At 40.0% G+C, this 14,042-nt stretch overlaps 1 protein-coding gene and 1 gene segment (V, D, J or C); one reads left to right on the top strand and one right to left on the bottom strand.

The window, feature by feature from the left end:
• Positions 1–2,983: 2,983 nt before the first annotated feature.
• LOC115015981 (immunoglobulin kappa light chain-like) lies at positions 2,984–11,693 on the bottom strand. Of its 3 annotated transcripts, none has more exons than XM_029443654.1 (4): positions 11,555–11,693; positions 11,135–11,448; positions 4,154–4,187; positions 2,984–3,615 (listed from the first exon to the last, which is right to left on the bottom strand). In XM_029443654.1, exons 1-4 carry the CDS (start codon positions 11,643–11,645, stop codon positions 3,290–3,292), a joined length of 765 nt encoding a protein of 254 aa, XP_029299514.1. In that variant the 5' UTR covers positions 11,646–11,693; the 3' UTR covers positions 2,984–3,289. The 3 variants fall into 3 exon arrangements, with proteins under 3 accessions (XP_029299514.1, XP_029299515.1, XP_029299513.1); XM_029443655.1 differs by lacking the exon at positions 4,154–4,187 and adding an exon at positions 4,521–4,556 and having other exon boundaries at positions 11,137–11,448; XM_029443653.1 differs by having other exon boundaries at positions 4,154–4,191; positions 11,139–11,448.
• LOC115015979 (Ig kappa chain V region Mem5-like) lies at positions 8,919–13,788 on the top strand. The segment is given in 4 exon segments: positions 8,919–9,048; positions 9,264–9,558; positions 12,680–12,717; positions 13,256–13,788. Coding segments are annotated over 4 exon segments (711 nt in total).
• Positions 13,789–14,042: the final 254 nt, after the last annotated feature.

Below are 14,042 nucleotides of genomic sequence, written 5' to 3'. Positions count from 1 at the left end.
GCCTCGTATGCTTCTCTCAAACCCTCCTACATCTTGCTGTGGATGTTGATTCCATGCATTGATATTTCTGTATAACCCTCCCACACTTTGTACAAAATCACTAACTTTGGCCAATCAGTCGTTATGGAATTCACCCGAGTGACTGATCCTTTGAATATTTGTACAGAAGCTTGTGTTATCACCGTAAGGTTTCCACTTCTGATCCAATATTTTGACACCAAAGTTTTAAAACACACTGCGTAGAATCACTCTTTGAACTCTCAACAACTTTTTCATCACTTTCTTATTCACCCATTTCACATATATTTACACACCATGGTCCTCTCTTCAAACACTCAAAATTCCACTATCACTCCCGCCTATCATTACACTATAGACTATGGTGGTACATCAAGGCGTGCTACCCGAACCACTGGACTCAATCCAGACCTCTCTGGGTGGATTTTCAATGAATCTTTACACTATCAACCGAGCTTCTCCTCGTACCTCTCAAATGATTTATTTATTTATATACACGTCGGGCGGCACCAAGGGCCTCCCGGAGTTCACTCAACTAGTTTCTCATTCAAACCGACATACAAGTCACGTATATATCATCATTATTCAATTATTTATTGTACTTAAATATGTTATTTATGTTTTGTTACAGATAACGACTCTCCGCTGACACTCGTATTCTATTTTCCCATGTAATCTATGCAGATTTTGATATCAAAAGGCTCTGCCTACCTTTACTCAATATGCGCAGAACAAGTGTCTGGAGGTGAGTAGGAATCCTCCGGTCCAATCTCCAGGTACTTCTCCACACCCAATCACGTCGGAGTCACCATCTGTTCAGGAAACACAAGTTTATTTAAAGTATGTAGGCTATTACTTGTACAGACATGTTTATAAGATTTATGTATTTTATTTATTCATCAATTTATTTGATGATGGATGAGTTGTGTGGCTTTTGTTTCCCCCGACGAGTAGCCTACTTCCTTGCGATGGCAGAATCGGGAAACGTGTCCGCTACACTGCGACTGAAATCATCGCAGAAGCTGAAGGCGACATTATTTTTGACACAAAGCATCGACATCTTTCCCTCAGCTTTGGTCACTTGGTCTGCCTCCGACACAGTTCTTGTCACACATGAAGTCATTGACCGTGTATGTGTTTGTGTCTCTTCGCGTGCTTGTGCTTGTGCTTGGTCGATGTTTCATGCTGGCGAACATCGCTTATTCCGCCGTGTGTGATGCTAACATCTGAATGGCACACTTTACAAAAAACACGAGTTTGTCCGACTCTGCTTTTTATTAAATAAGGGAAGGTCTCCTCTCATTCGGCGAGGTACTTGCATAAAGTTTTAACTTTTTTGGCAGGTACAGCTGCGTCTCCATCTATCTCCCGTTCACTGTGACTCTCATCCACATTTTTTCGTCTTCTTCTTCTGTGTTATTGTTCCTGTGTTTACTGGCGGATAATGTTTTTCAGCTAAAGTTAAACATAATACTGCCACCTGCTCTACCGGAGGCCACTTTACCACTGTACACTTTTTTTAATTAGGCCTATTTGTATTTAAAGGTTAAAAATACGGGATGATTATGGGAAAATATTTAAACGGGAGGACAGCGGGACAGAAGGAAAAATACGGGATAATCCCGGGAAAAGCGGGAGGGTTGACAGGTATGCACCATTTTAATGCTTAACGTAGCCACAGCCAGGCTTAATAATTCACAGTATTTATTTACTGATATATTTAACAGTCTCGTGGTTAATTGAATATTGATAGTGTGGAATCAGCACTATTTCAATGTCAAATTTAAGTCTCACTATCAAGTATCATGATACTAAACTTGGTATTGGTATTGTGACAACTCTAACACACACTATTTTACTGAAGCCACTTGGGGTTGGGTAAAACTGAGAAATAAACGTACATTGCCATTAGAAACAATAATAAACATTCATCGCACTCAGACAGAGATTTAACACGCTATCCAAGACATAGTGAGCTCCTCCATTACAAACTCGTGCAAAACATTCCGTTCATATATTCCCTGCATATACTCTTCATTAACAGAAATATTATTTACAAATGAGTGTACAGACCGACAATGTCTTCAAAGACCAACTTAAAGTTGGAGAAATAGTAAAACTTCACAGTTTCTAATCAAAACAATAGCGGCTGCAGACCATGATGACATCATCACACGAGGACAGATAACCAAAACCTGTTGCAGAGATTTATTATTGCCAGAAGATGGAGCCAGATAAGCAGTTTTAAAAAGAGTAGTTACGGAACCACACACGCACACACACACACACACACACACACACACACACACACACACACACACACACACACACACACACACACACAAGAATTACAATCACATTCATAATTTGTTATTTTCATATTTTCTTTTTTTCTTTTAATTGATGAGGTTTTTATATCAAACCTTTGTAGATTTGTTGACAGGGTTGAGCATATGGTCTTATCCAATTGAATTTACTAAATAGGACTAACTTTACATGAAATGGTTAAAATGTCTAACACTTAAAAGGTAAGAAAGCAACACTCTCCATCTTTTTAAACAGAGGAAAGATAACACCAATTATTTCCTCTCAACATTGTATCCTTTAAGATATAAAGAAATATTACAATATGTCAATTTTTAAACACAGTAACCAGTGCAATAAAAAAATAATTGCGGCACATAAATAATAACTCAATATTGGCAAACACTGACATTTATTCCTGGGTATAAAAATCTCATGTAAGAAAAAGGTTATATCATCTTATACTAATGATATTCTACATTTAGTTTTTCATTCTACAAACTGTACTTTAGTACTTTAGTTACACTGCATTTTAAATTGATTATATAATACAGCCCCCTCATCAATCCATAACACCTTTTTCATATCTGCATTAAGACAATATTGCTAATCAGAGACACTTTCAGATGAGCATCAAATAGTTAGCGGACAAGTAACAATGGATGATTAAAACATTTATTAATAAAACCATCACCACCAAAATCTTACTGTGACATGGGTTAAAATCTTGTATCTCTAAACACACGGGCGCAGGAAAAGGTTTCGATACAAACATATTTCTTATTTGAATTTGCTTTATTGTCTTACAGCATTAATGGCATACATATTATTAGAACAAAAAAAGATCTATTTGAAGTTTATTATGTTCAAATAGTCAGATGACGGAAAGAAAGAGAGAGAGTATAACAGAGTGCAGACTGAGAGCAGTATCAGAGTAACACCAGTAGCAGAGTCCCAGTGAGTCCGGTCAGGACTGGGAGCACTGGTCTCTCCTCAGTGTCTCTGAGAACACAGTCTGGGAGCCCTGGGTGGCCTCACAGGTCACAGAGCCCACCTTCCTCCACTGGTCTGCAGGGAGCCTCAGGGTGCTGCTCCAGCTGTAGTGGCCGTCCTTCTCCAGCACCCCGGGGCTGCTGCTCTTCTCCCAGCTGATGCTGCTGCTGCCGTCCACCTTCCAGGCCAGACTCCAGTCTGAGGGGAAGCCCTTGTTGGCCAGGCACATGAGCGTGGCCATCCCCTGCTGCAGCTCTTCTCCGGAGGGGGGCAGCACCATCAGGGTGGGACGGACATCACCTAGGAGACACCAATCAGATTAGAGGACATGGACCACACAGCTGTCAATCAACCAGCAGACACGTGGACACCTTTACTGTGTGAGAGTTTCTCCTTTAAGGAGTTTCTGTCAGATGTTTGTTCTGCTCCATCAGTCACTCACTCACACATTGTTTCACTTCCCTTGAAGAAGCCTCTCATGCATATCAGCACAGAGAGAACCATCATACAGAACAACCTGAAATATATCAAACTACACTGCAAATACAATAACTAAATCTGTTTCAATCATTACAAGATTTTCACAATTTAAAACAATATATGACACAATTTAAAGATTTTGCACATTTTGAAATACTCATATTCATGTAAAAACAGTTATCATTGAGGAAGTAAAGCTGCTCTGAGTTCTCCTCCGTTATCAGAGAGGAGAAATAAAAACATGAAAACTAAAGTGTTACAATTAAAACAAGATATATTTATCTGCCTCAAACATCCAAAAACTGAATTTAAAACATCACTCAACAATATCATATTTAGTTTTGGTGCAGAAACTTACTTCCAACATCCAGTCTGGTTCCTCCACCAAAAGTCAACCACAGTGATACAAAGTCATTGAGCCGCCGTACAAAAACCTCTGACTGTAGAGAGACACGGCGCTCTGACTTTGTGAGACTGAACTAAACCTACAAGCCCTCAAGATGCAGCTTCACCATTAAAGGTGAAATAATGTTTTATTTTCTATTTACATTCTTTAACTTTCACAACTGTAAGTTTATTAAACTTTAATGGAGAGAAGTTTGACTCTTTGTGCAAAATGTATACATTAACATGGAATTCATTATTTTTCCTTGCATACTGAATATATAGGAAAGCAAAAGAAACATTACTTCTGAAATAATATCATATTTAAACATTTGACTTACTTCCAACATCCAGTCTGGTTCCTCCACCGAACGTGTTACCACAGTGATACAAAGTCATTGAGCCGCCGTACAAAAACCTCTGACTGTAGAGAGACACGGCTCTCTGACTTTGAACCAAACAGACTCACCAAACACATCCCCAGTTTACCTCCTTCATGTAATTACTGATTAAAATGATTATTACCGATTCACAAACTTCAGAAATGTATCGAATATTTCCTCATATATTCCTTCAAATATATATCTGCAAGCAATATTTATTTCTCTTTCAGTAAAATACATTTAATTTAGATGTTTCTAAAGAAAATCTCTACAATAAATCCTGATAAATGTAAATGATTTGAAAACAACATCTCTATGGTAGATTATGATGAATGGAAATAACCATTGTGTTTATTAGTGTCTCACAGTGGTGATGATTTGTGTTGTAGTGATTTACAGTGAATTAACAAAACATTCTGGAAAGAAATGTGTCCGTCGAACTCAAAGCAAAGCCTGATACAAATGAGCACTGACACATTCAATACTCTGATAAAGTGATTGATCCATTGATAAACAGCATCATCAGAGTAATCCAAGTCCCTGTTGGAGTCAGTCAGAGCATTTCCATAGAGAGACACTTTGCATCAGCAGCACCATGCTCCAGTGCTCCGGGAGACTTTATAGTCCTGAGAGTTGAACACTGGATGACTGACAGCCGTCCTTCATGACAACAGAAGCCACAGAAATCCTCCTCATCAAAAACATGACTTTGATCTGCGTCCTCATCTGGACTCTCCTCTGCTGCTGCTTCACAGGTAAAGTCCAGAGAAACAAACTCCTCTCCTCTATGAACATCCGTCCCTCTGACATGAAGACGACAAAACCATGATGTGCTTTATGTCTTTGTCTCTGTATCCTCAGAGTCCAGAGGCCAGGTCACAGTGACTCAGTCTGGAGCAGTGAGCTCTGCTCCGGGAGGCTCCGTCACCATCACATGTAGCACCAGTCAGGCGGTTCATGGTGGGACTTATTTAGCCTGGTACCAACAGAGAGATGGAGGAACTCCTAAACTGCTTATTTACCTTGCTAGTACTCGAGAATCAGGGATTCCAGCCCGTTTTACAGGCAGTGGATCAAACTCTGACTTCACTCTGACCATCAGTGGAGTCCAGACTGAAGATGCAGCAGTTTACTTCTGTCAGAGTCTTCATCTCATCAACAGTCAGTGGGTGTTCACACAGTGAAAAAGCGTCGTACAAAAACCTCCATCAGTCAGACTGAACAGAAACTGAAGTGACTGCTGCAGCTGGAAGCTACTGCAGAGACTGATACACTTCAGTGAGGACACACACACACACACACACACACATACATACACACACATTCATTTTATCCTTATTATTCTAAGCAACCCTCCTATTGTGTTCGTTTCTCCCCCCTTACTTTGGTGTTCCCGGTCAACACAACACATCAACACAAAAACCATTAATCATCTCCAAATGTTATTGAATACCCTTTTAAGCTGTAAACAATGTCTCAGACTACTGGTTTACATGAATAACTGCAGTAAATATATAAGAAAAGTTAGTGGAGAAACAAATCATCTATATCTAATCAACATTTGTAATTATATCTGTATTGAAGGATATTCCCATTTTTCACAAACCATGCAGTGAATTATGTGTTTTAACCAACTACTGTGTGTGTGTGTGTGTGAGCGTGTGTGTGTGTGTGTGTGCGCACAGGAGTGCCCTTTTACCATCATGTCGGAGTGTGCCTTGCAAATGTAAGCATCACATTTGTAGCATGTAAGGCTTTTTTTATTGTTTCTTGGGGCACAGAGCTTGCATCTCTTCTTTTTCTGCCCCTGTCCTTATTGGGGGAGTGCGGCCAGGGCCGTGGCTGGGGCTTGCAGACTCCTAACCGATAACCGTTTGACCGATAAACTCCTGCTAGAATCAACAGACCTATGTATGCTTGGAGGACTACCTGGTCCAATGCTCTCCCCGTGTCCCCAAACACACGCCTCCCCTCCAGGTTAGTCATCTCCACTATAATTTCCTCAATGGACTTTGGTAAAAAGAGTTGGAAGCTGGACTTGATGTCATCCACACGAGATGTTGCAAACCCTGTTGGCCCTGGCGTCATCCTTACAATGTTTTCCACTCTCGCTCTGCCTCCTCTGTCCTGGGAGGATGAATACCAGAGCAAGTTACCACCCTTGGACTGGATTGTCACCTCATGTGCCGGTTCTTCAGGTGCCTCTCTGACAGATAATCAGTGGCCTACTCATTGTGCTCACAGAGTGAAATGAGAGCAAGGTACAGATAAAAGTGTGTGTGTGTGTGTGTGTGTGTGTGAGTGTGTGTGTGTGTGTGTGTGTGCTATCTGTTGGATGAAATTAATCTAGGGTTACCAATTCATTTCTTATGCCGGTCAATTTTGACTGGGAACACCATGGATGTAACAAAGTTGACTAAACCCCGTCCAATATCAATGAAAGTGGTGATCAGAAATTGTATATGTTCAAATGTCTACTGTGGAGGATATCATAAGGACTTGAAGCAATCAGATGTAAAACAAAATATTTATGATTGATGAAAGTAGTAAATCGGTCAGATTTGACCCGAACACAATAGGAGGGTTAAGCAAACACCTCTGATATGCTTTTTAACAGAAGATAAAGGCAATACACACACACACACACACACACACACACACACACACACACACACACACACACACACACACACACACACACACACACACACACACACACACACACACACACTAAGCCAGTGGGTCCTCAGCTGCCTTCTGAACAGTGTCCACTAATGTCCAACTGGATTGACTCCAAAAGATGAAAAGTCCCAACTTTAAAGCCACAGTCAACTTCACTTTTGAGTCAGCAGTGAGCAGGTGCCACATGAATGACAACAGATATTTAGGACCTCATCAGACAGAGACTAAATATATTTGCTGAAGATTTAGATGTAAAATCTGCATACTGACTATGACAGATATATACAGTACAGAGTTAGAAAATACAGAGCCGAGTCCCAGTGTTACGTTGATGCTGTTCCAAAGAACTATGGAAAGTCCTTAAAGACATGTGTGGGCTCACCAGGGAAATATAACACTAAATAATGTAATGTTGGAATAGATATAGACAATACCATGTCCTTTGATAAACAGAAGATATCGGGACACTTCAATACACCCATTGCAGCAAGTCTGGTTTCTAAATAAGTAAAAAAGTTACTCCTGACTCATTTGAGATGAGTCCTGTCTCAGTAACAAAAGTAATGACAATACTCTCCTCATTATGTACAAACAAAGCAACTGGCCTGGATCTTATTCCAGCCAGATTCCTGAGAGATAGTGTCAGTTTCACCTGTGGGGTCATTACTCATATTCTGAATGAGTGGTGGTGATGGCCTAGTGGTCTAGTGGTACGGCTTCCAAATACAACACCAGATGGTTGTGAGTTCAGGGTCCCCACCATTGTGCCCCTGAGCAAGGTACTTAACCCAGAGTGGAACTGTACTTAGTTCACTGGAAGTCGCTCTGGATAAGGGCGTCTGCTAAATGACCTGTAATGTAATGAATCTGTCATTAAAGCAGGGAAAGGTTCCAAGTCACACAAGAAAGGCAAGAGTTCTTCCCCTATTAAAGGCCCTGTCACACAGTGCCGTATGGCAGAAACGTATGCTGCACATATGACAATGAGCATATGAACGTGTACAGAGCCTACTGATAGCGTATCACGACGTGAAAGGCAAGTAGAAATGGAGTTACAGTCTGATGAACAAAATAAATCTGTAATGATCATCTTTATGTTAGCTGGAGGCACAGTGGGATAAAGTTGAACAATGCATCTCAAGTGTAAAAACAGAAGTGAATCAAACACTTCATGCTGCTCAAGAGTCAATGACGGGTCAAAAGTGACATTTATATTTCTGATGGTAGATTTACCAGAGGATGAAAGAGAAGCATCTGAAAACTTTAATAATACATCTTTAGGAAGAATAAGGAAATGCATCAGCATCCCAAGCATCACCGTAACATCATCTTCCACACCAATGATATTAAATTATACACCACAAAACCTGCATCTTCCCTTCTTAATGTCCGTAATGTGATCACTAATTAAAGCAACTCTTCTGTCTACTCCCTATTCTCATTTTAAACTTATAAAAAGGATGAATTGAAGACTTCAGTTTATATTTTATCAAAATAATTCTTAAAATGAACCTGTCAGAGCAGAATCAGTTTTATGTTATGAAACCTTTCACCCATTATGTAGTGAAACATTTAAATAGTCAATGCTCTCAGCACTGAGAGGAAACAGCATGATATGTTGAGGACAGCTACACTTCACTGACTCTGTGTGTTTGCATACGTGTCCTGCCTCTCTGCTCCCAGCCGTTAAGAGATCAGAGTTGATCGGTGGCTGTCCAGGCCTTTCAGAGACACTGACACGCCGGCAGCACAATGATGATGTCACTGATTCTACTGCTGGTCACCCTGGGGCTCCTTGTTCAGGGTGAGACTCTCTTGTGAAAACTTTGCTTCAGGACGCTACCAGGTTCACCAACATGATGATCTGCTATGATGGAGAAACACTGAAACAAGCAGCATTTACCTTCTTCCATCTCTTCTCCATGTTAAAGAAATGATGCTCTTCTGTGTGGATGTTGATCTTCTTTCTCCAAACTGGATTTGTCTCAATAACCCTTCTGCTGTTTTCATGTTTTCCAGATTCATCAGGAGATATCATCCTGACTCAGTCTCCTGCATCTCAGTCTGTTGTTCCAGGTCAGACTGTCTCTATCAGATGTAAAGCCAGTTCAACTGCCAGTACATACCTTCACTGGTACCTCCAGAAACCTGATGAACCTCCCAAACTCTTGATTTATGATGCTACTAATCGTCAGTCTGGAGTTTCAGGTCGTTTTAGTGGAAGTGGATCTGGGACTGCCTTCACTCTGAGCATCAGTGGAGTTCAGACTGAAGATGCAGGAGATTATTACTGTCAGCAGTGTAACAGTTGGCCGTTCACACAGTGATACAACGTCGTACAAAAACCTCCTCAGCTGGAGAGGAACTGATCCGACTCAACAGCTGCATAGAAACTAAAAAACTAGAGGATTGATTAACATATATTTTTCTTTGTCATACCACAATAACATTTTCATCTTGAATACATTTTGTATATTTCTGTTAAATATAGTAGTTTTGAGTAAATATGAGTTTACACAATGTCAGAACTGTATGAATTTAGCTCTTATAACATTATATTATTACTATCATTATAACACATAATCAATTAATCAATGGAGATTTAGATTAGAATGTTTAATAAATGCTAAATTTGTACGTTTAGTGTTTGCTTAAAAAATGCCATAAACTTTATATTATCAAACTCAGAATTTTGGCTCTTAACAAAACGTAATTCATTCCTTGTTGTTAGAAATTGTGTTCCATTGTATCATTTTATCATCGATTTATTCTATTACACTTACACAGTATCGATGATACTTTACAATTTCTCACTCTAATATTCTTAGTGTCTTGTAGTAAACCCTTAGAGACACATTTAGACCCATTGTTGTCTTTTTTAGGGAGGGACAGGGGATCCATTGATAAACAGCATCAGAAGTGAAGTCCCAATAATGCTCAGAGGAACGGGACATTTAACATCTGCATTTCAATAACTGGGCGACTCCATCTGCTGAGGAAGATCATGTGATATGAATGAAAGCTCAACAACAGTTAGTGGATGGAGGTTGTGGAGAGATTGTTTTGCTGTTTCCAAGGTCAAGAATGAACTTTCAGTCTTTTTTGTGGATTTCAGTTACATGTAAGAGAAAATGTGTTTTTACATACGCTTTATGACCATGCAAAATAATAATTGTTCTTATGTACATTTCCACGGTAGCTGCTTTTGACTCTTTGGAAAAATCAGAGAAGAATTTGAGATTATAATGGGATATGACTGGAGAAAGTAATCTGATTACCATCAAGATCATGTTTGTGTCTTTGAACTTGTTTTGATGAATGTTCATCGGTGGTTACAGCAACAACAGCATGTGTGTCCTCAATAAACTGGAGTTAGCTATACATTTAAAAAGGGAGTGATAGTATCCAGATACCCTGCTTTAACTTCTGATCTGATTAATGACTGAGAGAAGGGAAGAGGAGGATGTTGAGACTATTACAGCATGTCACAGGCATACAAGCTGACTTTCTGATGGTGTGAATGAAATGATGTCAGAGATGCTGATGCATATCCCAAAGAACCAGACAGGGATTCAATGTAAATGAAAAAGTTAGTGGAGAAACAAATCATCTATATCTAATCAACATTTGTAATTATATCTGTATTGAAGGATATTCCCATTTTTCATAAACCATGCAGTGAATTATGTGTTTTAACCAACTACTGTGTGTCTGTGTGTGTGTGTGTGTGTGTGTGTGTGTGTGTGTGTGTGTGTGTGTGTGTGTGTGTGTGTGTGTGTGTCCTCACTGAAGTGTATCAGTCTCTGCAGTAGCTTCCAGCTGCAGCAGTCACTTCAGTTTCTGTTCAGTCTGACTGATGGAGGTTTTTGTACGACGCTTTTTCACTGTGTGAACACATACTGACTGTTGATGACATGAAAACTCTGACAGAAGTAAACTGCTGCATCTTCAGTCTGGACTCCACTGATGGTCAGAGTGAAGTCAGAGTTTGATCCACTGCCTGTAAAACGGGCTGGAATCCCTGATTCTCGAGTACTAGCAAGGTAAATAAGCAGTTTAGGAGTTCCTCCATCTCTCTGTTGGTACCAGGCTAAATAAGTCCCACCATGAACCCCCTGACTGGTGCTACATGTGATGGTGACGGAGCCTCCCGGAGCAGAGCTCACTGCTCCAGACTGAGTCACTGTGACCTGGCCTCTGGACTCTGAGGATACAGAGACAAAGACATAAAGCACATCATGGTTTTGTCGTCTTCATGTCAGAGGGACGGATGTTCATAGAGGAGAGGAGTTTGTTTCTCTGGACTTTACCTGTGAAGCAGCAGCAGAGGAGAGTCCAGATAAGGACGCAGATCAAAGTCATGTTTTTGATGAGGAGGATTTCTGTGGCTTCTGTTGTCATGAAGGACGGCTGTCAGTCATCCAGTGTTCAACTCTCAGGACTATAAAGTCTCCCGGAGCACTGGAGCATGGTGCTGCTGATGCAAAGTGTCTCTCTATGGAAATGCTCTGACTGACTCCAACAGGGACTTGGATTACTCTGATGATGCTGTTTATCAATGGATCAATCACTTTATCAGAGTATTGAATGTGTCAGTGCTCATTTGTATCAGGCTTTGCTTTGAGTTCGACGGACACATTTCTTTCCAGAATGTTTTGTTAATTCACTGTAAATCACTACAACACAAATCATCACCACTGTGAGACACTAATAAACACAATGGTTATTTCCATTCATCATAATCTACCATAGAGATGTTGTTTTCAAATCATTTACATTTATCAGGATTTATTGTAGAGATTTTCTTTAGAAACATCTAAATTAAATGTATTTTACTGAAAGAGAAATAAATATTGCTTGCAGATATATATTTGAAGGAATATATGAGGAAATATTCGATACATTTCTGAAGTTTGTGAATCGGTAATAATCATTTTAATCAGTAATTACATGAAGGAGGTAAACTGGGGATGTGTTTGGTGAGTCTGTTTGGTTCAAAGTCAGAGAGCCGTGTCTCTCTACAGTCAGAGGTTTTTGTACGGCGGCTCAATGACTTTGTATCACTGTGGAACACGTTCGGTGGAGGAACCAGACTGGATGTTGGAAGTAAGTCAAATGTTTAAATATGATATTATTTCAGAAGTAATGTTTCTTTTGCTTTCCTATATATTCAGTATGCAAGGAAAAATAATGAATTCCATGTTAATGTATACATTTTGCACAAAGAGTCAAACTTCTCTCCATTAAAGTTTAATAAACTTACAGTTGTGAAAGTTAAAGAATGTAAATAGAAAATAAAACATTATTTCACCTTTAATGGTGAAGCTGCATCTTGAGGGCTTGTAGGTTTAGTTCAGTCTCACAAAGTCAGAGCGCCGTGTCTCTCTACAGTCAGAGGTTTTTGTACGGCGGCTCAATGACTTTGTATCACTGTGGTTGACTTTTGGTGGAGGAACCAGACTGGATGTTGGAAGTAAGTTTCTGCACCAAAACTAAATATGATATTGTTGAGTGATGTTTTAAATTCAGTTTTTGGATGTTTGAGGCAGATAAATATATCTTGTTTTAATTGTAACACTTTAGTTTTCATGTTTTTATTTCTCCTCTCTGATAACGGAGGAGAACTCAGAGCAGCTTTACTTCCTCAATGATAACTGTTTTTACATGAATATGAGTATTTCAAAATGTGCAAAATCTTTAAATTGTGTCATATATTGTTTTAAATTGTGAAAATCTTGTAATGATTGAAACAGATTTAGTTATTGTATTTGCAGTGTAGTTTGATATATTTCAGGTTGTTCTGTATGATGGTTCTCTCTGTGCTGATATGCATGAGAGGCTTCTTCAAGGGAAGTGAAACAATGTGTGAGTGAGTGACTGATGGAGCAGAACAAACATCTGACAGAAACTCCTTAAAGGAGAAACTCTCACACAGTAAAGGTGTCCACGTGTCTGCTGGTTGATTGACAGCTGTGTGGTCCATGTCCTCTAATCTGATTGGTGTCTCCTAGGTGATGTCCGTCCCACCCTGATGGTTCTGCCCCCCTCCGGAGAAGAGCTGCAGCAGGGGATGGCCACGCTCATGTGCCTGGCCAACAAGGGCTTCCCCTCAGACTGGAGTCTGGCCTGGAAGGTGGACGGCAGCAGCAGCATCAGCTGGGAGAAGAGCAGCAGCCCCGGGGTGCTGGAGAAGGACGGCCACTACAGCTGGAGCAGCACCCTGAGGCTCCCTGCAGACCAGTGGAGGAAGGTGGGCTCTGTGACCTGTGAGGCCACCCAGGGCTCCCAGACTGTGTTCTCAGAGACACTGAGGAGAGACCAGTGCTCCCAGTCCTGACCGGACTCACTGGGACTCTGCTACTGGTGTTACTCTGATACTGCTCTCAGTCTGCACTCTGTTATACTCTCTCTCTTTCTTTCCGTCATCTGACTATTTGAACATAATAAACTTCAAATAGATCTTTTTTTGTTCTAATAATATGTATGCCATTAATGCTGTAAGACAATAAAGCAAATTCAAATAAGAAATATGTTTGTATCGAAACCTTTTCCTGCGCCCGTGTGTTTAGAGATACAAGATTTTAACCCATGTCACAGTAAGATTTTGGTGGTGATGGTTTTATTAATAAATGTTTTAATCATCCATTGTTACTTGTCCGCTAACTATTTGATGCTCATCTGAAAGTGTCTCTGATTAGCAATATTGTCTTAATGCAATATGAAAAAGGTGTTATGGATTGATGAGGGGGCTGTATTATATAATCAATTTAAAATGCAGTGTAACTAAAGTACTAAAGT

The sequence above is a fragment of the Cottoperca gobio genome, chromosome 11 (assembly GCF_900634415.1).
Source record: "Cottoperca gobio chromosome 11, fCotGob3.1, whole genome shotgun sequence".
Taxonomy (NCBI): Eukaryota; Metazoa; Chordata; class Actinopteri; order Perciformes; family Bovichtidae; genus Cottoperca; species Cottoperca gobio.
Note: the sequence above shows the minus strand (reverse complement) of the source record. Positions and strands in the feature narration are given on the sequence as shown.

Coding starts and splice junctions, on each gene's coding strand:
- LOC115015981 (XM_029443654.1), bottom strand. CDS start 11,645: ATGACAACAGAAGCCACAGAAATCCTCCTCATCAAAAACATGACTTTG. Junction 4,188..11,134: donor TCAACAGTCAGTATGTGTTC/ACACAGTGAAAA, acceptor TCACTGTGGTTG/ACTTTTGGTGGAGGAACCAG. Junction 3,616..4,153: donor AACCAGACTGGATGTTGGAA/GTAAGTTTCTGC, acceptor GGTGTCTCCTAG/GTGATGTCCGTCCCACCCTG.